The sequence below is a fragment of the Uranotaenia lowii genome, chromosome 2 (assembly GCF_029784155.1).
Source record: "Uranotaenia lowii strain MFRU-FL chromosome 2, ASM2978415v1, whole genome shotgun sequence".
NCBI lineage: Eukaryota > Metazoa > Arthropoda > Insecta > Diptera > Culicidae > Uranotaenia > Uranotaenia lowii.
The window spans coordinates 103,130,039-103,156,942 of record NC_073692.1 but is presented as its reverse complement, the minus strand read 5'-3'; the positions used below and the strand labels follow the sequence as shown (position 1 = coordinate 103,156,942).

Sequence of the window (26,904 nt, the reverse complement as noted above, 5' to 3'; positions counted from 1 at the left end):
TGGTGCACAACCGGTGGACCACCAGGATGAAAACGAATATGGTATAAATGATACTAACTGTTTGTTCCTTAAAAGAGTCTTAATCAAATAAATAATTTCTTTGAATGTTAAAAAACAAGGGGTTATGCGAAAAACCTGTTATGCAGGATATTTTTTTTAATTTCTTGATTTTTCCCTGTACCGTGTAAACTTGGAACATTTCAGATTGTTCGATCGGATTTAAAAGGGGACAAAACAAAAAATCCACGACCGAACAAAATTTCAAATAAAAATGAAGAATATGATAGTGAACGGCCTCTTGGGACACCAAAAAAAAATATTGAAGCTAGGTACTTTAAGGGTTTGAGCGATCAGCATAGAATTGAGCTGTCACAAAAATCTAGTAAAGTATTTGTAATTCTACGATCACAGTTGTGTAATATACAACCTCTTCCAACTTTTTTTTTTTTTTTATCAAATTTGATTGAAAAGGTTACCTCTAAAAGAATGTTCGTAATAGGATTTTTTAAACAAAATTTTTAGTTTTGTGTTTCTTTATATTTTTCTGTACAAATGATCATAAGTTTCTTTAGAACAATAATTTTTTTTTTTTGGAATATTGACATGTTATCGACAATCTATTTCAAACGAATTTGGTTTTATGAACACAGTACTTGAATTATTTGCAATCATCGCTAACTATCTTAGTTGGGATTCAACCTAACAGTTTGAAGCTCTTACTCAAATTAACCGCCAACATCAACATAAACTTTATCAATTCGGCTCAAACTCCACAAAATTCGAGAAAATGCTCGTTTCACTTCCTCCAAGCGACTATGATAACGTTTTTCTCATATTAAATCACTGAGATTGTGGTTTAACTAATTTTTATGTTATCACGTAAAAAAGGAAAGTTATCCTCAAAAATATTTTAAAAAAATTTAAGGGTACCCTCTCTTTAAGGACCAGTGAAAGCTCGAATACTGTCAGATTAGACGATAGTGAAGCTTATCTGCTATGCCGACGACATTGACGTAGTCGGCAGATCATCTGTGGCGGGTTGAGGAAACCTATAGCAAACTGAAACGCAAAGCAGGATGGATTGAGTTAATGATTCATATACGTTCAAGACGAAGCATATGCTGGCCTGCGGATCCGAGACCGATCGAACCTGCTTGTCCAGTAATAAACAAGGTCATGATCGACGGCGACGAGCTGGAGATAGTCGAAGTCTTTGTCTACCTTGGCTCACTGGTGGCCGCAGACAATGATACCAACCGTGGAATCCGGTGGCGTATGATCCGCGTAAGTCGTGCCTACTCTAGACTCCACAAGAAACTGCGGTCGAGAAGACTTATCCTTCGCACGAAGTGTAACCTGTAGATTACGCTCACTAGACCGGTTGTACTCTACGAGCACGAGACGAAGATATTGCTCGAAGAGGATCTGCGTAAAATAGAAGTATTCGAGCGACGAATGTTAAGAACCATTTTTAGCGGCGTGCAGGAGAACGAAGTTTGGAGGCTGTTGGGACCCCCCGTCATCATCGTCATCAACCAACTCATCCGCTGACAGCCGTCAGCCTGATAGACGTCACGGCTCCTACGATGATGGGCGGAAGCTCAACATAAGTGTCATTCCATCTTTACCTTTTATATTGCGATCTCGAGTAGTTAACACTTTTAATGTAGTCCTCAGAGTTTTAATATACACCAATAATTTTAAACTATAAAATAGTGTTTTACTACGCCCACACAATGATATCGCAACAGTGGCGACGAGTATTGTGTGTAGTCCGTCGTTTAAAAAAAATCGCGAAGTCGGTAACCTCTAAATCGTCGCGTCATGACAACTCCTACGGTACCAGGTTCGGTTAGCAACCAGCAGCCGCAGAGCATGACCGAGGTCATTATGCAGATTTTGTCCAACCAGCAAAGTCTCATGACGAAAATGTCGGAACAATTGGTCTCAACTCAGCAGACGATCCAAAATCTATCACGTGACGAAGTCGTGTTGAATTCGCTTTCCAGTAATATGGCCGAGTTCACGTACGACAAAGAAGGCGGACATACTTTCGATGCTTGGTTTTCGCTATACATCGATCTTTTTGATAGCGATACTTCCAAGCTAAATAGACGACGCAGCAAAAGTACGACTTTTTTTGAGGAAGTTGAGTCCCCCCAACCATGAGCGGTATAGCAGTTTCATACTACCCAAGCTCGCTCGGGAATTTTCATTCGCGGACACGGTGGAAAAGCTGAAATCTTTGTTTGGAGCGTCTATCTCTTCGTTCCGGAGGCGCTACAATTGCCTGCAGACTTCAAAACAGGAGAGTAAAGATTATTTGGCATACTCCTGCCATGTGAATAAAGCTTGTGTTGATTTCAAGCTAACCGAATTACAAGAAATCAACCGTTGACACTGAGATCCGTATGAGGCTTAATAATAAACTAAACGAAAATGTGAACTTAACGTTACAACAAGTTGCCGAACAGTGTAACAGCCTAGTGAACCTCAGACAAGATACGGTCTTAGTGGAAACGGCTCCAGCAGGGAAAGTGGTGGCTCAGAAAAAGTGGCCGAAAAAGCAAAACCAGCACCCGAAGAACAACAATAATGTGCATCCAAGAACTCCGTACTGGTCTTGCGGGGGCATGCAGTTTCACAAAGACTGTCGCTTCCGTGAGCACAAGTGCAAACAGTGTGGAAAAATAGGACACTGCGAAGGATATTGTACGTGCTTTTCTTTGAACGTTTCGTCATCTGCGTCCGGGTGGAATAAGAAGAACAACAAAATGTTTCAACAAAAACATTGAGTGTGAACCAACTAACCACCGGACGAAAATTTGTGAATGTAAAAGTGAATAGTGTACAATTAAAGGGTTATACGGTCAAAATTTGGTCAATATCAACTTGACATATTTCTTTCAATTTTGCATTCAAAAAACCTGAACACCCCTCATTTTGAAGGTGTGTGTGTAGAATGCAGCTCCTATTTTGATTTTGGAATTCACTCTTCAGTTGTCAAAATGCCGTCCAAGGAAGAAGAGCAGTGTATCAAAATTTTGCTCGCTAAAAGTTGCCAAATCAACCGTTACAAATGTAATTAAAGTGTTTGGAGAACTTTTGTCGACAGCCAGGAAGTCTGGATCGGGGGGAAATCGAAAACCGGAAGCCGCTGAGAAGACAAAGAGAGTTGCCGGTAGTTTCAAGCGAAACCCTAACCTCTCTCTCTCTCCGAGATGCCGCAAATAAGCTGGGTGTATCGTCTACAACCGTGCATCGAGCCAAAAAACGAGCCGGACTACCGACTTACAAGAAGCTAGTGACTCCAAATCGCGATGATAAACAAAATACGACGACCAAAGCGCGATCCCGGAGGCTGTACACGACGATGCTGACGAAGTTTGACTGCGTGGTAATGGACGACGAAACCTACGTCAAAGTCGACTACAAGCAGCTTCCGGGACAGGAGTTTTATACGGCAAAAGGAAGGGGAAAGGTAGCAGATATTTTCAAGCACATGAAACTGTCAAAGTTCGCGAAGAAATATCTAGTTTCGCAAACCTTCTGTACTTGTGGTTTGAAAAGCAGCATTTTCATGGCCTCCGGGACTGTCAACCAAGAAATTTACGTGAAAGAGTGTTTGAATAAACGTCTGCTGCTTTTCCTGAAGAAACACGGTTGTTCCGTACTGTTTTGGCCGGATTTGGCATCTTGCCATTACGGTAAAAAGGCCATGAAGAGGTATGCCGCCAACAACGTGCAGGTGGTTCCCAAGGACAAGAACCCTCCCAACACGCCAGAGCTCCGCCCAATTGAGAAATACTGGGCTATTGTCAAGCGGAACCTAAAGAAGACCAAAAAATCTGCAAAGGACGAGCAGCAGTTCAAGGCAAACTGGCTTTCTGCGGCGAAGAAGGTGGACAAGTTGGCTGTACAAAATCTGATGGCAGGGGTTAAGCGTAAGGCCCGGCAATTCGGATTTGGAAAAGCGAAAGCCTAACTGAATATTTTCCCTGAATTTTATACTAATTAAACTTGAAAAAGAAATTTAATTTGATTTTTTAAATAAACGATTTCACCGATTTACACGCGTTTTCCCTTGATCAAATTTTGACCGTATCACCCTTTACGATTGCAATTGGACATAGGATCGGACATTTCAATCATCTCCTAGCGATCCTGGATCAAAATTGGCCGTCCAAAGATCCAGTAAGCAGATTGCAGTGCCAATACAGCGTCCGGAGGGGCGCTCAATCTGGTATCACAGTTCCAGTGCCAGATCACAGTCAACGGAACCACCAAAGGTGGTGGGGGTTACATCGCTCCGTCTAACGTCAACCTCGATATATTCGGCATCGACTGGCTTGATCTGGTTGGATTGTAGGACAATCCGATCAGCAGTCTCTGCAACAAGGTCGACGTTCAGCCATCCCAGAGCTTGGCTGCCCTGCGAACACGATTGCCTAACGTTTTCACGGACAAGATGGGCCTGTGCAACAAATCTCCAGTCCATCTAGTTCTCAAGGGTGATCCAAAGCCGGTATTCCGACCGCGTATAGTATGGAGAGTGTCTTCGAAGAGGAACTCCATCGGCTCGAGAAATTGGGAATCATTAAGCAGGTCGGTTTTTCCGATTGGGCAGCACCAATTGTCGCCGTACGGAAGCCGAATGGAACCGTGCGGATCTGCGCGGATTTCTCGACCGGCCTCAACAGCGTTCTCGAACCGAATCACTACCCGTTGCCTCTTCCGGACGACATTTTTACTAGAATGGTTGGCTGTCGGATTTTCAGCCACAGCGACTTATCCGACGCTTACCTGCAGGTTCCGGTGGACGAGGCAAGCCAGCAGCTACTCACCATCAACACACACAGGGGCTTATTCCGGTACACAAGGCTCTCGCCAGGCATCCGGTCCGCCCCTGGTGTCTTTTAGCAGCTGGTTGAGACCATGCTAGCAGGCCTAGCATTACCCAGCTAGGCAGGTCCCATCGCTGCGCTTCTACTTGGGGCGGTGAATTATTATGGGAAATATGTTAAGGAGATGCGTGCCCTACGGTACTCCATGGACCAACTGCTCAAAACTGGTGTCAAGTTCGAGTGGTCCAAAGCTTGCCAAACCTCTTTCGACAAGTTTCGGGAAGTTCTGCAGTCACCGTTGCTTCTAACACATTTCAATCCGAAGCTAGACATCATTGTGTCCGCCGACGCCTACAATGTTGGCATTGGCGCCCGCATCGCTCATCGCTTCCCTGACGGCAACGTTAAGGCAATTTGTCGTATTTCTCGTGGCCTCATCCCGGCCGAAAGCAATTATAGCCAAATTGAAAAAGAGGGCCTGGCTTTAATTTTCGCAGTCACATGGTTCCACCGGATGATTTACGATCATCGCTTCATCCTGGAAATCGATCATAAGCCGCTCCTTTCCATCCTCTGATTTAAGCAGGGAATCTCCGTCTACACAGCCAACCGGCTACAAAGATGTGCCTTGATTTTATTACTCTACGATTTTGGAATACGCTATGTGTCAACTGATTTCTTCGGCCACGCCGGCATATTATCACGGCTTATTAATCGACACGTCCGGCCAGAAGAGGAATATGTCATTGCAAGCCTTGAGCTCGAACACATGGTTACGAACTGTTGTCCATCAATCGCTTTCGAATTTTCCACTTTCGTTTAAGGTCATCCAATCTGAAACTGGAAAAGACAACACTCTTCAACAAGTCATTCGGTTCATCCAGTCTGGATGGAATCCGAAACAATCAAGTATTTCCGATGAAAAACTTCAACAGTTTTTCCAGCGACGTGAAGGTCTTTCTGTAGTCGCTGGTTGTGTGATGTATGGAGAACGACTGACCATCCCGACCGGAAACCAAAAACGAGTGCAGCAACAGTTACATAAAGGCCATCCAGGGATCAAGCGAATGCGCTCCGTAGCTCGCCAATATGTCTATTGGCCTAACATCGACGAAGACATTGCCAAACTCGTTCGGGCATGCCATGAGTGCGTTAGTGTGGCCAAAACTGACCGGAAAAGCGACCTCGAATCCTGGCCAACTCCGGAAAAGCCATGGCAAGGGCTTCATCTCGATTACGCTGGTCCTGTTGACGGGTACTACTACCTTGTATTACTTGTCGACTCTTACTCGAAGTGGCCAGAAATCGTTTGTACCAAAGAAATTACCACAACAGCTACTCTGCGGATGCTCCGCGGAATTTTCGCCAGATTCGGGGTCCCGGATACGCTTGTGTCCGATAACGGCACACAATTTACCAGTTACCAGTTTCAGCGTTTTTGTGAAACAAATGGGGATTTTTTTTTATTATCTGACAATTTGCGCCGGGGGTCTTCAGATTTTCCCCAAAATTGAAAATTTGGTTCATTTTTGCGACTTAAAAACACTTGTATTTTTTCAGATTTCTAACATTTTTATTTTTTGAGTTAGCTTCGGTTAAATTTTTTTGTAAATAAAAAATAACCATTTTTCAAAGCTACATAACTCTGTTATTTTTCAACGGAAATTATAAAATAGCACATCAAAATGCATTGAAATTTTATCAGCTTTCCAAATAAAATAGTTGAAAAAAATTAAATAATTACCTTCATCATGAAAAGTTGTAAATAAACTTTAAATGGCGTCTAAAAGTACCGTCTGCACCACCGAATATTTTGCAAAAAATACCATTGTATAGCTCGATTCCTGATGCAACTTTTATCTGAAGACACCAAAGTGGGCCATCAACTCCTTGAAGAGTTATGAAAGAAATAATGACGATAAATCTCTTTTTTTGCGACGAAAACAAACAATGGTCGAACAACTGCACTCACATATGGAGGTAGCGCGCACTTCTAACAACATGGAAACAATAGAACTTATCAAAGCAGGTAAAAACACTTCTTTTTCGTGCTTTGTAGAGTGTTTGCAGCAAAACTGACTTTAAATTTTAACCAAAATTCTTAGTATCGTATTGTTAATGTGGTATAACTAATAATGGGAATGTTGCTTTAACAACCTGGTCATATACTATATAACTTATTAACTTCTCGATCAAAGATCATTGTGAAGCATAATCAATGCCAATAGTAGAAGGTTCAGTCCCTGTGTTTGGGATCACAAAAATGTGATTAAAAATGAAATATAGGCGTGCTTTACATTGTTTTTATATCGGGAGCTATGCACTGGACACCAAAATCCTTTCCCATTGATAAAAAAAAGTATGAGAAAATGGCACAAATGTTGTAAAAATAATCGAAGAGCTCAGTATGGCCAGCCCAGGCTGTAAAATGATGAAAAAATGATACTTCTACCGTATTCGTTTTATACATTCGCCCAGTTTTGAGGTTTACCATACTAGAAAGAACATAATTCGTCGTCAGTGTTTTGCTACCTCGATCGCTCACACACGAATCTTCAGAGTTCCACCGTCCATTTTATATAAAATCTGGGGAATTACGGATGCAAAACTTAGCGCATAAACTTCTAAAAATGACAGTAAAATGTGCATAACTTGTTGTGACCTGGTGCAAAACTGAGTATAAACGAATACGTTATTTGATTTTTGGATATAACATGAAGTCAGTTAAGCTGCAACAATCTACCGCCCCTACTTTCATAACAGTCCCATATGCGAAAACAAGCAAGCGAGGAAATCAGCTTTTTCTGTTTTGGAATATATTTTTAAATTGTGACCACCACTTTCAGCATAAACGAAAATCGTTTCTAGGTTGTCATAATATATCGTAAGACCTGGAATTTTTGAAATTGGGTTATTGGTAAGGTCGAGAGCACCATTTTTATTCATTACGGGACTGTTAATCGACTTTATTTGAAACCTTTTTTGATCATTTTAGAACTTCTAAATGCAATTGCCAGAAAAAAGCATACTTTTGGAAAAAATATCGTGAATTCCACATTGTTAGTTGAATCTTTTTACGATTTTTGACTGCATCCGATAATTTTTCGCTCAGGAAGTCATTCCTAAGAAAGTCAGACCTTCCTTCGAAAACTACTGTGCATCATTCGACATCAAGTGAATTGAAAAAATGTTTAAATGATTCAAAGCAATAAACCAAAGACTATTTCGCCGAAAAAAGCATTGAAAAGTAACCACATCCGTGGTATTTCACATATGGGGCTGTTATTCAGATATATTCCATATACGACAGCCACGAATTGATATTTTTTTCGATATTGCTAGAACAAAACCTCTTTTTTAAGTGTTCTATTTTGAAGCCTTATGTTGAACTAAAATGATGAAAATTCATATGGGACTGTTATGCGAGTAGGGGCAGTCTGAAAAGGATAGAAAAATAGTGTTTTTTACCTACTTTGATAAGTTCTTTTGTTTCCATGTTGTTAGAAGTGCTTGCTATCTCCATATGTGATTTCAGTTGTTCGACCATTGTTTGTTTTCGATGCAAAAAAAGAGATTTATTGTCATTATTTCTTTCATAACTCTTCAAGGTGTTAATGGCCCACTTTGGTGTCTTCACATGAAAGTTGCATCATGAATCGAGCTGTACAATGGTATTTTTTGCAAAATATTCGGTGGTGCAGACGGTACTTTTAGACGCCATTTAAAGTTTATTTACAACTTTTCATGATGAAGGTAATTATTTAATTTTTTTCAACTATTTTATTTGGAAAGCTGATAAAATTTCAATGCATTTTGATGTGCTATTTTATAATTTCCGTTGAAAAATAACAGAGTTATGTAGCTTTGAAAAACGGTTATTTTTTATTTACAAAAAAATTTAACCGAAGCTAACTCAAAAAATAAAAATGTTAGAAATCTGAAAAAATACATGTGTTTTTAAGTCGCAAAAATGAACCAAATTTTCAATTTTGGGAAAAATCTGAAGACCCCCGGCGCAAACCCGTCAGATAATAAAAAAAAATCCCCAAATGCCATGATGCATCTAAGGACCGCATCGTTTCATCCACAGTCAAACGGCCTTGCCGAGAGATTTGTAGACACCTTTAAAAGATCTCTCAAGTAAATAATCGCCGGGGGAGAGGCACTAGACGAAACAATTGATACGTTTTTATTGTGCTATCGTTCAAAACCATGCAGGAGTGCACCGAGTGGGAAGTTGCCTGGAGAACTTCTGCTGGGCCGAAAAATGCGAATCAGCCTAGATTTGCTTCGACCACCTTCCGAAGTACACAAAGAAGGAAGAATCAACCAAGAAAAAACATGGTACTAAAGCGAGGAACTACAGCATCCAAAGTCTCGTTTAGGTCAAGGTGTACCGTAACAACGATAGGACCTGGAAAGCCGGTGTCGTCCTGGAACGCTTGGGAAATGTCATGTATAACGTGTGGCTTCTCTCTAAGAAACCTCTAAGGAACCATAGCCAGTGGAAGGTCGTCGGGGCAGAGCCATATGGGGGTCGTTGAGCCGAGACCACTGAAAAGTCGTCGAGCCAGAGACCGTGGAAGGTTGTCGGGCCAGCAGATGACTGGGAGATCATCAAACGGGAAGCCAGAAGGTCGACAAGCCAGGAAATAAGGAAGGTCGTCGGACAGGTGCCATGGAAGGTCGTTTGGTCGGATCCTTGGAAGGTCGGCAAGTCGGGAGTCAACGGAAGGTCGTCGGACTTGCGAGCGGGGTACCACGGAAGGTCGCCAAGCTAGTGCCATGGAAGATTTTCGGACCGGAAAGCCAAGTGGAGGTTGTCTGGCTGGAACCACTAGGAGGCGCAGGTCTTAGGAAAGGCGTCGAGGCGAAGGAGAAAGGTTCGAGCTGCATCAAGGGAGTCGAGACAAGAGGTTAGATGGAAGGTCGTCGGATCAGGGGTCACGGGTTAGATCTCTAAAGCATGGATCACGACAAATCTGGACATACTGTTTATTATACCATAGCGCTCCTAGTTGTCGGTCTGGAATATTTCATTGCGATTCGTTTTGTTCCAAAAAAGTTACACTCACGTCAAAAACCCGACGTTGTCAGGTTCAAAAATCGCGAAATCGTTAGAAATGGTCATATCGACGGTGTGCAGCGTTCTCAAACGTTTCCGTGAGATGCATACTATCGATCAACAGGTTCATACCAAGCGTCATAGTGGAATTAAGGATCGGAAACTGCATTTGAAGGTGTTGAAAACGATCAAGGCAAACACAGGGTAGTCGGACTACGACATCGCCAAGAAATTTAACGCCGACCGGTGCAACGTCAGAAGGATTCGTCTGCGCGAAGGAATACAATCTTATTGGACCAGTAAGCAACCAAACCGGACATGGAAGCAGAAAACTCGTTCATAACAGTGATTAAAGAAGTAGGTCCCAAGTGATTCCCTCGTGGTACACCACTGTTTACCGAGAATACGGTGGATCTCGCATTCCCAAGCTTCACGAACTGGACAAATACACTGCAGGAAAGTACCGGTAATACCATTTTCAAATAGAACTGACAGAAGAGCATTAATATTAATCACGTCCAATGCCTTTGACATGTCGATATAACATGGTGTCGACTTGTGATCCCTGCATCATCCGATGTTAGTTAGATGAAGATATCCGGCGAATAGTTCTGAAGCCTGATCCACCAAAGTATTTGCGTTTTTATTGTTGAAAGAAATATTTTTCGGGACTAAATTCGCCTTACGTTTGGAATTGACGTACTTCCAAAAATGTTTCGGTTCTGTTTGAATATCTCTTTGAAGTTCGTTTAATTACGACTTCTTCCGGTAAGCGAACATTATTCGGCAGAAGATGAAGATTAATTTCTTTATTTCGATACTCAGTTGTGTGTTTTTTTTTTAAAATTGAAAGTAAATTGAAGTTATGGTGTAAGACGGTACACTATGAAAATAAATGAATATCATGATAACTCGTTCCAATATGGTATTGAACCTGAGAAACTCGCTTATTTTTAAATTTCTTCAAAATATCCTGATTGAAAGTTGAAGGACAATCCTTTAACCTTTATACTAGTGTTATGTCCCAAATATTTCGTGGAAACTGATAGAAACTGGTTTGCGTAATTTTTTCAAATTAAAAGTCAACACGTTATGAAATATTAAGGAAGTAAAAGAAAATTCAGTATATGGTCAACTGCAGAAAGAGAATAATTAAATTTTTTTATAGTTAGAAGCACACATTAAAAATCAGACATGCATATACATATGTTACTTCAAAGTTTTAAATAATTATCGTCATGATTCTGTTAAAAGCTTATCAGTAGATTGTTTGGTGCAAACGACGCATAGCTATGGAAGCAATTATTTCAATCGTTAGTAATAAAGTCTTATAGCTACATCAAAAACAGTATGTTATGTTAGTGTTCAATAAAACTTCAATCTCACTCGGTACATCTCAGCATTAAAGGTTTAGCAGCAAAACAAAACTAAGCGGGAGGATCAATGTTTCAGAGTGTTATAGAAACGGACTGTTAAAACTGTTTTTTCAACTTTTATTTTATAACTACATCCTTACTGAAACAAACTCCTCTCTCACTTAAATATTACTGCAAAAGAAAGCCGGGGTGACAATATACCTTTCCCTACATAACGGTACGAAATTTTTCCGTTCGACATATTCTGCCAAATTGGTTTGGGCCAAAAGCGACTGGTCACTGCTACATTTGGTGGTTTTGGGAAGGAGTTTTGACGCCCGGTTTTCCCCGAACGTGACGATGGTGATCGTGTGAAGACAATTCAGACATCACGCGTTTGTATGTAGTGGAGATGCATCGTTTTTCACGCGATCGTTCGGAAAACGTTTGGGAGGATTTTTTTGGTGGGCGGTGGATTTGGAGGGAGCGCAAGGGTGTCATTTTTGGACGGTTTTCCGTTTGGCCGATTGGTGTTTATTCAATACGTTTCAAGGTTAGGTTTTATTTTTGCGAATTTGAGTTGAAGGGTGTTTCAAGGGATATTGTCCAACATTGGGTGGGTAAGTTCAGAGGAATGATCGATTGCAAAACAGAATCAAAATTTGAAGTTTAAATAGTGATGTTAAAATAAAAATCAAAAACACACGTCGTTGTATGGTCGATTTCGATCGGAAGAACGGGGATCAACTCGAAGTTAGGTTGTTAAGTGCACACGCACGGCACATTTTCATTTTATAGTAGTGCAAAGGGTGTCAGTATTTCGGAAATTCACGCCATTTTCCAATAGGGAATTTCATTCACAAGTTGCATCGGTAAATATTTTAGTTCGTTTTTCGACCGTGTTGGCCAAGAAGATTATTGGTAGGTGTTTGGAAATCAGTGCAAAGGAAGGAGAAGTAAAGGGAAAACATAAATTTTTCAGCGGCGTATAATTCAGTTTCATGTGGGCATGTGGGGAAAAGAGGGGAAAGAAAAGAAAAAGAAAAGAAAATATGATCAAACAGATAAAAAAGGCAGATGAACATCGAAACGAAACATCATCATTAAGCATTAGTACTGTAAATATAATAATTGGGAATTATCTCATATCATAGTATCCAACGATAGTATTTTGAAGTTGTTTGATTGGTAGGTGTTGATTAGAGATTTTTAAATTGTTGTGTATTCGAAACTAGAAAACAAATCCGGAAACTTGTAGGAATCCTTTTGAAATTCGAGATTGCATAGTTTCATTTATTCTAGTCTATGAATGTAGTCATGAAATCATTATTATGTTTGGACACAGTTATGAGTTTCTTAAATCGCAAATATAATGAGTTATTAAATAATTCTATAATGTTTGCCCGGGTTACTTCGATAAGTTATGAGGTTCTGACTAACCCTTCAATCTGTAGGTATGTCAATTCAATGAGCCAAAAATTAAAATCATAAGAGTGTTGTCATAAGACGTCTTTCTTTTTTACGTATGTACAATGGTGTGCCAAAAACTAACAGCGCCACTAAATTATACGCAAAATGCTTTTAACCCATGTAAATTTAAGTCATTAGCAAAAAATTTAAAATGGGTGTGTGCAATGGAAAAAGAAGAATATTATGGAATTGTTTTTGAATGGTTGTGCATTTTTAGTGGATTTTTTTTTAATCGGAATTCGAAATAATAGCAGGGCAGAATAAAAACACAACAAAAATTAAACACTAATAATTTTTTGCTTTTTTGTTGAGCTTTTATTGTTCGTTGCTATTATTTCGAACACCAATAATTTTTTTTTTCTAAACCGTTCAAAAATGCACAATAGAGTGCCGCAAATGACCCGACATTTGAAAAAGTTATGTGCTTCAGGCTTAAATTGATCCTAGGCCTAGTGCAAGATCTCTTACCAAATTTGGGCCAGATCGGATCAAGGGCAGGGGTCGCTCAACGAGCCTGAAGTTTGTATGGGATTTTGAGACATTTTGTTCGTTAGAAACATGAAAAACCAGTATTTCATGAATAACTTTGGTTTACTAATAATACCTTTTTTATATTAACTCGAATCGATTTGCAGTCTTCGGATAAAATATTTGTCATAATTTAAGTTTTAAGAAAACTCGTTTTCAAAAGAAATCGACCGAAGTAAACCAAAGTTATTCATGAAATACCGGTTTTTCATGTTTCTCCCGAACAAAATGTCATATAAACTTCAGGCTCGTTGAGCGACCCCTTCCCGTGATCTGAATTGGCCCAAATTTGGCATGAGATCTTGCACTAGGCTTATGATCAATTTTAGCCTAAAGCGCATGAAATTTTATAGGTTTTGAATTTCTCATACAAATTTGGGGCAGTCTAATGCACAACCATTAAAAAAACAACTTTTTTTTTTATCGAACACACTTATATTAATTTTTTACTGATTACTAAAATTTACATGAATTTAAAGCATTTTGCGTAGAATTCAGTGGCGCTGCTATTTTTTCGCGCACCATTGTGCATTGTATGGAAATTACAAATTTATAATTTTTTACCCTTAATCCATAATTTTTTTTGATTATGTTTATTGCTCGAATTTTCGAAGCAATTTATTTAGTCTCGAATTTGCAAATTTTTTTGGGAAAACAAAGTTTTCCATTAAAAAATCACTAGAGGGATACTAAAAAAAAGAAAAAATATAACATTATGATATGTTACATTTTTTCTTTATTTTCAGTATCTCTGTATGGATCATTTTATGTGAAAAGACCATAAGCCTTATTTATACCCCAGAAAAGATATTTGATGTTTTACAAAAAAAAATGTTGAAAAGACACAAGATTCTCTTGTTTGTTAGATTTCTGGAAGAAAAATGTTGATGGCATTACACACGATTAAGTGCTTCGCACCAATGAATGATCGGTGAAAATGCTAAAGGTAATTTTGTAAAACAGATACTTCACCAGCGCACTATGGAGCAGTTCCATACAATGAGATCGCAGAAAGTTTTATTTGGTGTTTTCGACTCTTTCGGATGTTAGAAAACCCTTTTTAACTATTTTTAGATCCTTTCATGAAAAAAAAACAAATCGTAGAAACCACCTGTAAAGTAGGATGATTAGTGTTATTTTCACCCCTTATTTTTATTCCTATTAAAATTCGAATATTGGAATTATTGTCAATTGAATGATAAATTTTAACAAAATATTTCATGAAAGTTGAGAGCAAAACGTGTGAAGTGATTGATAAATCATGTGAAAAAATCTTTATAAAACAGCTATAATTTCATTATATTTATACTCATTTATGGGTAAATATTACCCATTTGCATGATTTTTTGAGCTATTTTTAACTATAACTCTAAAAATGGTGCTTAAGGTGTCTGGAAACTGTTTTATTTAATTTTTAAGACCCAAAACTAGATGTGTTAAGTGAAAAAAGTTTGGGACAATGCGGGATTTTTTTAACTAGGCTCTTACTCATATTTATCATAGATCAGATTAGTGTGTAAAAATTTTGAATGGTTCAAATAAAAGCTTTCAAAACAAGCCTTCACAAGAAAGACACCATATCTTTCTAATTAACATGAAATATATTTTCCATAGATATGTATGCAATTTAATTTGTTATCTTTATCAAATAAATTTTTCAATTTTTCAAAGTCTGTTGTCTATGGTGCGTTTGGTATCCAAGATAATGAGATGAAAAACTGGGGATATTTAAGTCAAATATAATGTTATTAATTAGAAAATATAAAAAGCGAACCGACAAAGTTCAGATTTTGAATTTTTGCCACCTAAAAGCCCACAGTGCAGCGCCAGATTAAAATAAGGCGTTTCGAGCCGAAAGGGTAAACAAATGCAAAAATGATCAAATTTAAGTAAATAATGCCAACCGATTCTCTATATTTCAGATTTTTAGAATTTTATCTTCATACTTCAAGTTTTATTAAAATTGACATAAAATATTTCTTGGAAGCCTGAAATACGATTCAGCAGTCTTTCGATAAATTGAATTGTAATTTCAATGTTTTTGATTTTTGTTGAAAAATTTCTGGATTTTTGCTTGAAAATTTTGAAACAAAATCTCGGATTATGCCAAGGTTTTAGATAAAATAGCCCGGATTTTCCCGGCCCGGAGACATGCGGTGTAAATTCTGACAACCTTAGTATAGAGTGTTTGATAATTATCAAGTAATTCAAGTGAAGAGCATTTTTCCAACACAGCAATATTGTGATCTGGCGACTAAAAAAAGTCACCTATAAATTTCAGCATCCAGACTTTTCCAGACATTTTTTTAAATCTTCCAGACTATTAGGAAAAACAGTTGGCATTTCTGCCTGTGATATTTGTTTTGTTTCTTAAAATGTCTGTAAGAAATTTGATTGTTCCCAATACAAAAAAAAAGTTAAATTTTTTAAAAAAAGATTTGGCAGGTGAAACAATTCATAAATTTGAAATTTCCCATACAATACTTGCAGCAGTCTTATGCTTTTTACACGAAACAATTGCTAAGTTAGATTTTGTGTTGATCTGGCGCTCAAATTTGTTTGAAGTTATTTAAAGCTGATAAATACAAATTGTTCGGTTGTTGTTTGTTCAAAAGATAAACGAAATGAAGCGATTACAGTTCTGTTTAATGACTTTGTGCCAGAAAGTTAAAAAAAAATGATGCTGTAAATTTTATATCTTTCTCACCAAGTTTTAATACTGTTTTGACCCTCATCTGTCCCTGAAATTTTTACCCGCTACAGTCCCTGGAGTGTCACACTCCTGACTAAAACCAAGCTCTTTTGTTTCCCAACCGATTTTTACAAAATTTGTTAGTTTTGGAAAACTCGTAATGTAACTCAAATATGTTTTCCAGACATTATTCACATACAACTCTTCAGTTTTGCGATATTCAAAGTCTAAGAAAAAAAACCGAAAAAAAACATACTTCGGAAAAAAGACTGTAGATCAGCTACGGAATGTTCGAAAAATTTCCCTAAGTGTCCAAGAAAGCTGAAGTTAGAAGCTATACGTTGCACCTAAGGATATATTTTTTCAGTTTTTTAAAGACCATGACCACAAGAAATGTAAAAAAAAGTACTTTTCAATAAAAATTGTTTAAGTCACTCCAGATAAATATTGAAAAAAGGAATAGAAAGTTGACGTTAATTGGCACATTGTTATATTGTCAAAATACGAAACATTTTAATGAATTTTTAAAGGTAGCTGTTTTTTAAATTTTTTATCAAATTAAAATTCCTCAAATGTTTTAAGACCTTAATTCAACTTTGTACTGGATTTTAAGTATGGGAGAGTGGGGAATCGTAGGCCACTTTTTTCTATGCTCCATAACTCCTTTATTATAAAAGATAAAATAAAAAAATGGTATGGTTTTCTACATTTCTAACGTATCATAAGGCAATTTTTATTTTAAAATTTATATTAAGTAATTTACCCCAAGTTCTGACTGTTAAAAAAAAGAAATATTTTATGGATTTTGAAAATTGGTGGGGAATCACCAAATTGACCAAATAACATGCAAAGTTTAAGTATGAGTTGACACAATTTAATTTCATAATTTATTTCGTTATTTTAAAGTAATTTTAGATGAGGAAATTGAAAAGAGAGTTGTGTATGATCGATAAGTTTCGAAAACCTGGCTCGCGAACGTTTCTGCAAAATTCCTTATATAGGATGAACAAAATATTTTTCATAACTCTTCATTTAGCATAAAAAAACTTTACAGATAAGAAAAACGTATTTTAGGATATGAATGTGTATAAAAACATAAAAATATAGGTGGCCCAAGGTGTCCCACAGAATGTGACCAGGGTTTCCCACAAGGTGCTAACACTTTCAAAAAATCGATTTTCTTATTTTTTTTATTTTCTTATTGTAAAACATTTCAAGAATGTTGTGTCAAATTTTCAAGTAAATTGAAGCAAAACTGCAAGAGCAGAATCTTCAAACGCGTTTTTCTCGAAAGCACATTTTTAAAGTCCGTGGACATCGTCATTAGAAAACTACTTATCCGATTCTTTTCAAATTTGGAACATATTTCATACATATAAAATACCAGACCCCAACGTTTTTCTTTTTTTTTTTTTATTTTGGGGAGATTTTACAGATAAAAAATGGCGGATTTTTTCGTGAAAAATCGTTGTTTTTACTTCAAACAGCCACAAAAATTTCATAAATTTTTTTTTAAGTTAAATAAAAACGTTGGGGTCCAGAAAAACATCTATTAAAAATATTTTGCTCTGATTTTTTGACTTCAGATGATTCTGTGCTGAGATACAGTGTCCACCGCAAATCCTGTTTTCTAAAAGGCATCCTCGAAAGTGCTCCGTCACCGGCTCATTTTTCAATATTTTTCTGCGAAAAAAATACTAAATGTTCTTTTAACAATGCTTTGTATAATGCAAAAAATTTGAATACATTTGTTTGAACGATAGCTCTAGAAAAAAATCGTGAAAATGGTGTTTTTTTTTTACCCGTTAGACCCTACCCCCCCTTAAGAAAAGGGACGGCGATGACAGTTGGATTGAGATTTTTATCTCAACACACATCTGAGATATTCAGAGTGACCCACGCTTCTCCATGGCCTACGTTAACCCACTCTCCTCTATACTAAAGCAAAATTTCCGTAATACATTTATATTCACTAGAAAGGTAATTTCATACCAATTCTAGTAGTGTTATTTCATTAGCGCTGCGATACAAAATCTAGGCGTCCGCCTAAATTTTCCGGATGTACTTTTAGTTTTACATTTACCATATTTGTGTAAAGTATTGCAGCGCTAATGTAGTTACACCACTTGAATCGTTATGAAATTCCCTTTCTGTGGAGAAAATAAATTTATTGCGAAAATCTTGCGTGAATTTACTTAAAATCCAGTGCAAAATTAAATTTAAGGGCAAGAAAATCTTGAGAAATTGCAAATTGATAAAAAGTTCGATAAACAGCTATCTTTGAAATTCGTCAAAATTTCTGTGTTTCGTATTTCGAAATTCTAAAGATGCAAAAATGTGCCAAATGACGTCAACTTTTCATTCTTTTTTTTAAATTTATCTGGTATTACTTAAACAATTTCGTCGGTTCATTGATTTAAAAGTATGGTTCTCACACCACTTATTTACATTTTTTGTGGTCATGATCTTTAAAAAAAATTAAAAAAGTACATCCTTATGCGCAACGTATAGCTTCTTGGACACGTGAAATCTTTTTTGAGCGTTCTGTGGCTGATCTACTGTCTTTTTTCAAAGCATGTTTTTCGGTTTTTTTTTTCTTATACTTCGAATAACGGAAAACTGAAGTGTTGAATGTGAATAATGTCTGAGAATATTGTAGGACAAACTGCTTCAAGATACATAAAAAAAACTTTCAATGTACTTGATTGATTGTATCAAAATAGTTAAACCGAGGATTCTATGAACATTTAGTTCGTCATGTGTGATTGTTTACCATCCAGGAACAAAGAATTTCTGAATTTCCGTAATTGGATTGATCGCAATTAAAAATATTTGTTTTAGAATATTTTGTTGAAAGTTGTAACTTGTGTTATTGAAAGTTCATAATTAAGAGAGAGAAAAAAAGCAAGAGTAATAAAAATACATCGACAAGCTGGACAGTAGTATAGGTATAGAATCAAAAGCATAAGAATCCATATTCATATGCAAAGAAAGTACGGCAAATGCACATTTGATTAGGAGAAGTTCATTACCGGATAAACAGTGTCCTGCTAGATATATATTGTGTGTAGATACAACAACAGTCAGATGAAGATAAAGTAGGTAGATGAATGTTTACAAATATGAAACGCGCCATGTGAGGTGGGTGGAATGAAAATGAAGTAACACCGGTATTAGTTCGAGAATATTGTAATTGAAAAATCAACTATTTGAAAAGATGAGAGTAAAGCATCCATAAACGCGTACGAAATGGGTGAGTTTTCGTATATGCGATGCGTTGAATGATTAGATTTGAGTTTGTTTCTCGAGTGATTGATAATCAAGATCTTGGTACTGGGAAGGACTTACCCAACGTGAATCGGCTTCCGGGTGATGTTGACATTGTCGGTGACGGTGATGTCCAGCGGATTGGGTGTGCTCTCGCGCGGGGCTATCGAGGTGTTCCTTTCGGCACTGGAGATTATCTTCTCGATGTACTTCTCGTCCTTCATCGGATCGATGCTCAGGTTGGTTATGTTGGTGTCATCAAACTGTTTATTTTCGTCACTCGCCATGTAGTTGTACTGTTGCTGATCAGACATGATCGGATCTTCGCCTGCCATGCCAGATGATCGCATTTGTGCCGGTTGTGGGAGTAATACCGAGAAAAAAATGAAAGCAGAGCAGAGAAAAAAAAAGGGAACGTGAATAAGTGAAAACTTCCTCTTGTGACCGTTTGAACTGTGACTGTTCTAAAATGAGAGCGGGAGAATTGTATGTGTACATATACGAGCAACAATAAGCACAGGAAGAACAGGAAAAAAAACACACAATTACTTAACTAGACATCTACTTAAGGCTACAGCGGACACTTACGGTGTTGTTTTTCGTGTTAAATGAATGAATTATGCGTTTTCCTCGGACGCACAAATCAATGTACTTAGTAGGTATCTTCTAAGTATGCACGCTGAGGTGCCAACGGACAAAAACGCTTCTGAATGAGAATTCTCCGATCTCACTGAACTAAAACACGCTACACACTTCTAGTTAAGGCTAATGAAGGAAGATTAATGGTTAAATGCGCGAGAGCACTCGAAAAAGCGGCAGCAGCAAACTAAATGCACTAACTGAAGCCAGGAGGCCGATGTACGACTTGCTTGTATAGAGACAGTCAGTCGGCGGCTTCAACTACTTTTGGAGACTATTTTGGACACTCGACCGCCTCGATCGCCTGAGGAGTTTTCGAACAGCGCGGCTTGACGCTCGCGGGGAAGGTAAAAGGATGCTGCACACCGAGGTTGTTGGAGTGTGTTCTACGATCACGGGACGTGCTACTTGAGAATCGAAAACGCGCCGCTGCATCACAAAATCGAACAGAGACAAATATTTCGACCGCCCGCCCGTTGCACCACGATCGATGCAAAAAGCCAAACTGCACTGCTTTGCTTTGCTGCGTTGCTCGGATTTTGTGTGCCGGTGACCAAATCGCGGTTTGGATTTGGATTGGGATGTGCTCTCTGCCAGTCAGATGCTCAGATGCGATGCTCTCGACGAGGCGGCAGATTGCACACACTTTGACTAAACTTTAGGTATAGAAGCTACCTACAACAAGCTATGACGGATCGACTAGTTGTGCTATTCATTGACTAAAAAGTGACTGCGTTAAGCTAGCCTAGCTCTAGTGAGATGAGCAGACGCGACTGCCGCTGCATTGAGTAAGTGGTTGATTGGTGCGCGCGCGGTCAATGGGAAGCTCTAGCTAGAATAGAATCTTTTCAAATTGTTTTGTACAGTGGAACAACTAATGTGTGTTTAGTAGATTGATTCTTTGCATTTAAGTCGCGTGAAGGCATTGTTTGTTCAGATTTTGAGTGCTCTTCTCTAGAGTGCAATTGATAAATGATAAAAATGTTCTACGCACCAGCCGTATTTATAATTCAGGTTTGACGCACCTCAGTTGATAAGGTGGTTTTATCAACTATGACATACATTCGTACCTTTAAGTATGAATTGCTCGATATGTATATGTTTTGCATGGAGTATGTCTTTAATTCAAATCTCTATAGTATGATAAAAAATGATGAAAGAATAATAAACTAGACACATTACACACGTTTGTACCGATCATAAGCATTTTTTTTCGGAAGCGTATAAAAAAATCTTAAACTTGTCAATAATTTTGATAATTCAAATCACAAAAAAACAAACGGAAAAAAAATATTTACATGTCTTATATATAAAAATGGAGGCGTTTTCATTGACTCAGAGATGGTTTGTATAATAGTTTCAAGAATCTCACTTTTTATGAAAGGGGGGTCCCCATACAAAATTATCTCTTCACATCTTATATATAAAAATGGAGGCGTTTTCTTTGTAACAACATCACGTATGAATGGTCGGTCGGAATGAAGTGAAATTTGGTATCCGAGGGTTTTTTGGGTCAGAGATGGTTTGTATAATAGTTGAATCTAACTTTTTATGAAAGGTGGTCCCAATACAAATTCAACTTTATTTGTTACGATTTCCATAAGAATCGATTCGCGAGCACGATGAATTTAAGAGCGTGTAGATGAAATCAAACATTTATTACGATTTATACATAAGAAGGTAAAACGAAGTTTACCGGATCAGCTAGTTTTATATAATTTTGAAAATATTTTTTTTTGTTGGAAAAAGTGTAACTGTTGACAAGTTTTACAAAATAATTAATTAAAATATATTGAATGGTTTCTGTTAGAATTTTTTTAATACATTTTGGATCCAACAAATACTGCTTCATTGTGTAGAAAAAAAGAATTAGTTTATATCCAATGGGGTTGTTTTAAAAAGCGAACAAAAACAGTCGCAAATTATTGAATTCACGTCATGAAAACAGAAAACTTTTCAATTTTACGAATAAACTTTAACATTTTCTATTAAAATTCTCTCTAATTTCTATAATCGGTTGGAATCCAGCTGAGTTACAACAGTGCGGATGAATGAATTCACGTCACAAAATTTGATTTTTTGTTTAATTTCATAGGCCATTGGGAATAGTAAACAAAAAATCGAAAGACTACAGATTTTTTTTATTTTAGCCTTTAGGACGGGAAGCGATAGACTACAGATTATTATTATTATTATCATTAATATTTATTCAAGACCCTTTAACAAATGTCATTTGGGTCAAGGTTGATAGACTACAGATGATCACAGGCATTTTTAAATCTGTTGGTATAAAGGGTGATACGGTCAAAATTTGGTCAATATCAACTTGACGTATTTCTTTCAATTTTGCATTTGAAAAAACCTGAACACCCCTCATTTTGAAGGTGTGTGTGTAGAATGTTGCTCCTATTTTGATTTTGGAATTCACTCTTCAGTTGTCAATATGCCGTCCAAGGAAGAAGAGCAGCATATCAAAATTTTGCTCGCGCATCGCGAAAATCCGAGCTACTCGCACGCAAAGCTGACAAAATCGCTAAAAGTTGCCAAATCAACCGTTACAAATGTAATGAAAGTATTTGGGGAACGTTTGTCGACAGCCAGGAAGTCTGGATCGGGGGGAAATCGAAAACTGGAAGCCGCTGAGACGACAAAGAGAGTTGCCGGTAGTTTCAAGCGAAACCCTAACCTCTCTCTCCGAGATGCCGCAATAAGCTGGGTGTATCGTCTACAACCGTGCATCGAACCAAAAAACGAGCCGGACTATCGACTTACAAGAAGGTAGTGAATCCGAATCGCGATGATAAACAAAATACGACGGTCAAAGCGCGTTCCCGGAGGCTGTACACGACGATGCTGACGAAGTTTGACTGCGTGGTAAAGGACGACGAAACCTTCGTCAAAGCCGACTACAAGCAGCTTCCGGGACAGGAGTTTTATACGGCAAAAGGAAGGGGAAAGGTAGCAGATATTTTCAAGCACATGAAACTGTCAAAGTTTGCGAAGAAATATCTGGTTTGGCAAGCCATCTGTACCTTTGGCTTAAAAGGCAGCATTTTCATAGCTTCCGGGACTGTCAACCAATAAATTTACGTAAAAGAGTGTTTGAATAAACGTCTGCTGCCTTTCCAGAAGAAACACGGTTGTTCCGTACTGTTTTGGCCGGATTTGGCATCTTGCCATTACGGTAAAAAGGCCATGGAGTGGTACGCCGCCAACAACGTGCAGATGGTTCCCAAGGCTGGGCTATTGTCAAGGGGAACCTAAAGAAGACCAAAAAACTGCAAAAGACGAGCACCAGTTCAAGGCAAACTGGCTTTCTGCGGCGAAGAAGGTGGACAAGGTGGCTGTACAATAGTGTACAATATCTGATGGCAGGGGTTAAGCGTAAGGCCCGGCAATTCGGATTTGGAAAAGCGGAAGCCTAACTGAATATTTTTCCTGAATTTTATACTACTTAAACTTGAAAAATAAATTTAATTTCATTTTTCAAATAAACGATTTCATTGATTTACACGCGTTTTCCCTTGACCAAATTTTGACCGTATCACCCTTTATGTTTGAAAAAAAAAATAATTTAAAAAGCAATTTTAGGATAACTGATTACAAAAAACTACGTATCTAAAATATATTGTTGCAAACGTTAATTTCTATAAAAATACAGTGCTGAGTGGCTTCAGAGTCACAGAGATGAAAATAAAGCATAAGAAAATGAAGAAAATCACAAAAAAAATAATAAATAATCGTAAAGAGGCGAATGAATTATAAATTTAAAGTCTCTTTAAAAATAAATAAAACAAACAAACAAACATCATAAATAGTCAAAGTTTTTGGACGAGATCATCAACGGCCGGCTGATTGTTTTAAAGTATTACGAGGATATTCTAACAAGTTTCGAATAGTTCAGTTCCGATTTGAAGATTGGAAGCTTTTTAAGAATTTCACTAGTGTCAGTTTTTTTTACCTACCGTCTATGAAAAGTAATTATAAAACGAGCAGATCAGCTTTTCAGGTCAGTCGACTTTGAATTTTCAAAGTAGTCACCGTAATCGGTTACATATATTGTTCTAACTTTTCAAACGTGTTTTTTTTTTTCAAATTAGAGCTGGTTTATGAAATGAAAGGGCGCCACTGAAAGGATAGCGGCCTGAGTTCCGCACAAATAAATATACAGTGAGCGAAATAAGAATAGCACCACTATGTGGTTTGCTTGTTGAAATATGAATGATTGAAAATCACCAAAACTTTGTTCTATAAATTGTTTTGAATTGTTTAACGGATAAATTAAGCATAAGTTTACTTTTTTTGGACGTAGCAATTGGCGTTGAGGACCAAAACTATGGAAAAAGAGTGCGAAATAAGAATAGCACCAAATGTGTTTTTTAAACAAAAACAAGATTATTTCTAAAAATTTACTGTGTAAAAGTGATTAATAATGATTCTACGACTTATCTGAATAGATAACTGTATTTTAAGGAGTTTTCTAGAATTTCAAAGATTTTCAAAGGTTTTAAAAGGGGGTTTTAAGAGATGCTCCTCTAGCGTTTAGGAATTTGATACTTGAGCTATAATACTTTATCAAACTGCTTTATTTCTTCATTATCATTCATAAGTATGATGCCAATTGACAAAACATAAATTTAATGCTGAATTTGAGTAGAAAAACAGGCTTCAAATTCAAAAATACTAATGTTTTTAAATAGTTAAACGCTATTTCTCTAGTTTCAAGTCGTAGATGGTAGCACTATCTTGAAATTAAACCGAATTGATGCCCATTTTCGAATATCTGGGATTAATTCAGGTGTGCTGGATAATTTTGGTCAAGAAATAAGTACTTGGTACCGTGTGACCGCCTTGGAAATTCTAAGATCACAATATCAAAAAATAAGAATTTCATTAATGACCCATGAAAGTGAATTTCTTGGACCGATAATCAGAATAATTTTGTACTTTCCGATGGAGCTTGATGAACCAAATAACTAGCAGTATTATTGGTATGGTTTGAAATTGAATCGGAAGTTGAGATCAGCAGGAATTTTGGCGGTGTTATATTCTTGTGCTGGAGTTGTTTTTTGCGAATCCGGAAAATATTTCTGCAGCGTGAACTCCAACAAAACTGTGTTTGAAAACTACCTCGAAATGATGAATATGGGCCTAAATAAACCTGAAAAATCAATATTGAAACTTAAATTGGTTTTAACGCAAAGATAGTGCTACCATCTATGACTTGAAACTGGAAAAAGTGATGTTTATTGAAAAAAATCTAAGTATATGAATTTCAACCTGTTTTTTCTGATTTAAAATAAACCGAAAATGTTTGCTTCATCATTTCACATCATTTTAATGAAGAAAGTAAATAGTTTGGTAAAGAATAACAGCTCAAATATAAAATTCCTTAGTTCTAGAAGAGCATCTTTTAAAACACCATTTTAAAACCTTTGAAAATCTTTGGAATTCTAGAAAACTCCTTAAAATGCAGTAAATTATTCAAATTATTCGTAGAACCATTATTATTCACTTTTACACAGTAAATTTTTAGAAATAATCTGGTGTTATTCTTATTTCGCACCCTTTTTTCATAGTTTTGGTCCTCAACGCCAATTGCTACGTCCAAAAAAAGTAAGCTTATGTTTGATTTATCCGTAAAACAATTTATCGAAGAAAACTTTGTTGATTTTCAAACATTCATATTTTAACAAGCAAAACACATAATGGTGCTATTCTTATTTCGCTCACTGTATATTAGCCTCATCCAAAATGTGATCGTGAAATGTTAACTTATGATCTTACGATCGTAATCAAAAGCAACGCAGACGAATTGTTCAATTTTTAATATATGTTTATCCGCTTGCCTGTATGAAAATCCCTCATAGTGCGTTCCAATATTTACCAAAGAAATTGTTTTATTTTCATAATCAACAAGAATGAGCGCAAAGGATAGGCATGAAATAAACATGAAAAGATAAGCTGGCAGATGTTATGAGGTTTAAATTCATATCAAAATTCGTCTTTTTTTCTCAACGAAGTAAAAATAATTATCTGATCGAGCGATTCTTTGTGCGTGCTCGCCTGAGGGAATCGAGCGGTGCCAAAAATGACGGGATTCTATATTATACATTTCAGAAATTTTCCAGTAACCAGCAAATTTTCCGTTTTCGGGCGCTGACATATTTTTTTCAAAAACCGGGGGAAAATCGTGCATTCAATTACAAATTACAAATATCGTGACCGGCCCTAATTCTGCGCAGTCCCAAACTCTGCGCATTTTCATATTCAAACAGAAATATTTCAAGATGTGATGAACAAAATATCCATGAAACAAGCTGAATCTCTTCAGTTACTGTTTATCTTCAAAATGCTTCCAATTATTTTGAAAACTGATGAATTGTTCGCGAGAAATGGAATTAATCAAAATAAATGTAGGAAGCAAACTTTAAAAAATGGCCGCTGTTAACAGTACAGCTTAAGTGTTAGGAAAACAAAAAGATCAAATAAAACAGTGTTAAACAGAATTTTCTCATTGAAAATGCCTTTACGTGAAAGATAAAATCATTTTGAACATGACTGCCAAAAATTCTTTTGATAAAAATGGTTTTTCAAATCAAAACAATGATTTAAGCAATGCGCAGAATTTGACACCATTTGTTTACTTATGTTCCTAATGAGCAGAATGAAACTGATGTTAAAGTTGCAAGGAATTGAATGCAGAGAGAGTTAGGAGACTTTTAATAACAGTTTTCTAAAAATGCCGTATTCGTTTTCACCGTGGTGGTCCACCGGTTGTGCACCAAGTGCTGTCAAAGCGTTTTTTTTTATATGAAGATGACAGCAGCTGGTGCACAACCGGTTGGCCACCAGATAAAAACGAATACGGCATAAGTTTCATGAAGATAGGGTATCCGTAAAGTTGTTGGGAGTTTCTTAGGAATCCCTTCGAATCTACATGTTTTATTGACAAAAAAAAAAGAAAATCTTGTGGAAGTTTCATAAAGATTGGGCAACGCTGGCCCAATCTCACAAAAGTGGTTGGTGTAACATCCGCCTGGT

At 37.1% G+C, this 26,904-nt stretch overlaps 1 protein-coding gene across 9 annotated transcripts in view; it reads right to left on the bottom strand.

The window, feature by feature from the left end:
• LOC129746740 (ankyrin-3-like) overlaps positions 1-26,904 on the bottom strand; it is a 308,202-nt gene that overhangs the window by 47,470 nt on the left and 233,828 nt on the right. For 7 of the 9 annotated variants that reach the window (XR_008737362.1, XR_008737363.1, XM_055740601.1 and 4 more), the window contains 2 exons: positions 19,303-19,549; positions 11,487-11,567 (listed from right to left, as the gene is read on the bottom strand). Coding sequence is in view for 7 of the 9 variants with exons in the window: in XM_055740601.1 (XP_055596576.1) it covers positions 11,487-11,567; positions 19,303-19,549 (328 nt within the window). In the remaining 2 variants the exon portion in view is untranslated. Of the gene's footprint in view, positions 1-11,486; positions 11,568-18,986; positions 19,005-19,302; positions 19,550-26,904 lie in introns of all 9 variants that reach the window. The other 2 variants (XM_055740602.1, XM_055740603.1) reach the window with 2 other exon arrangements.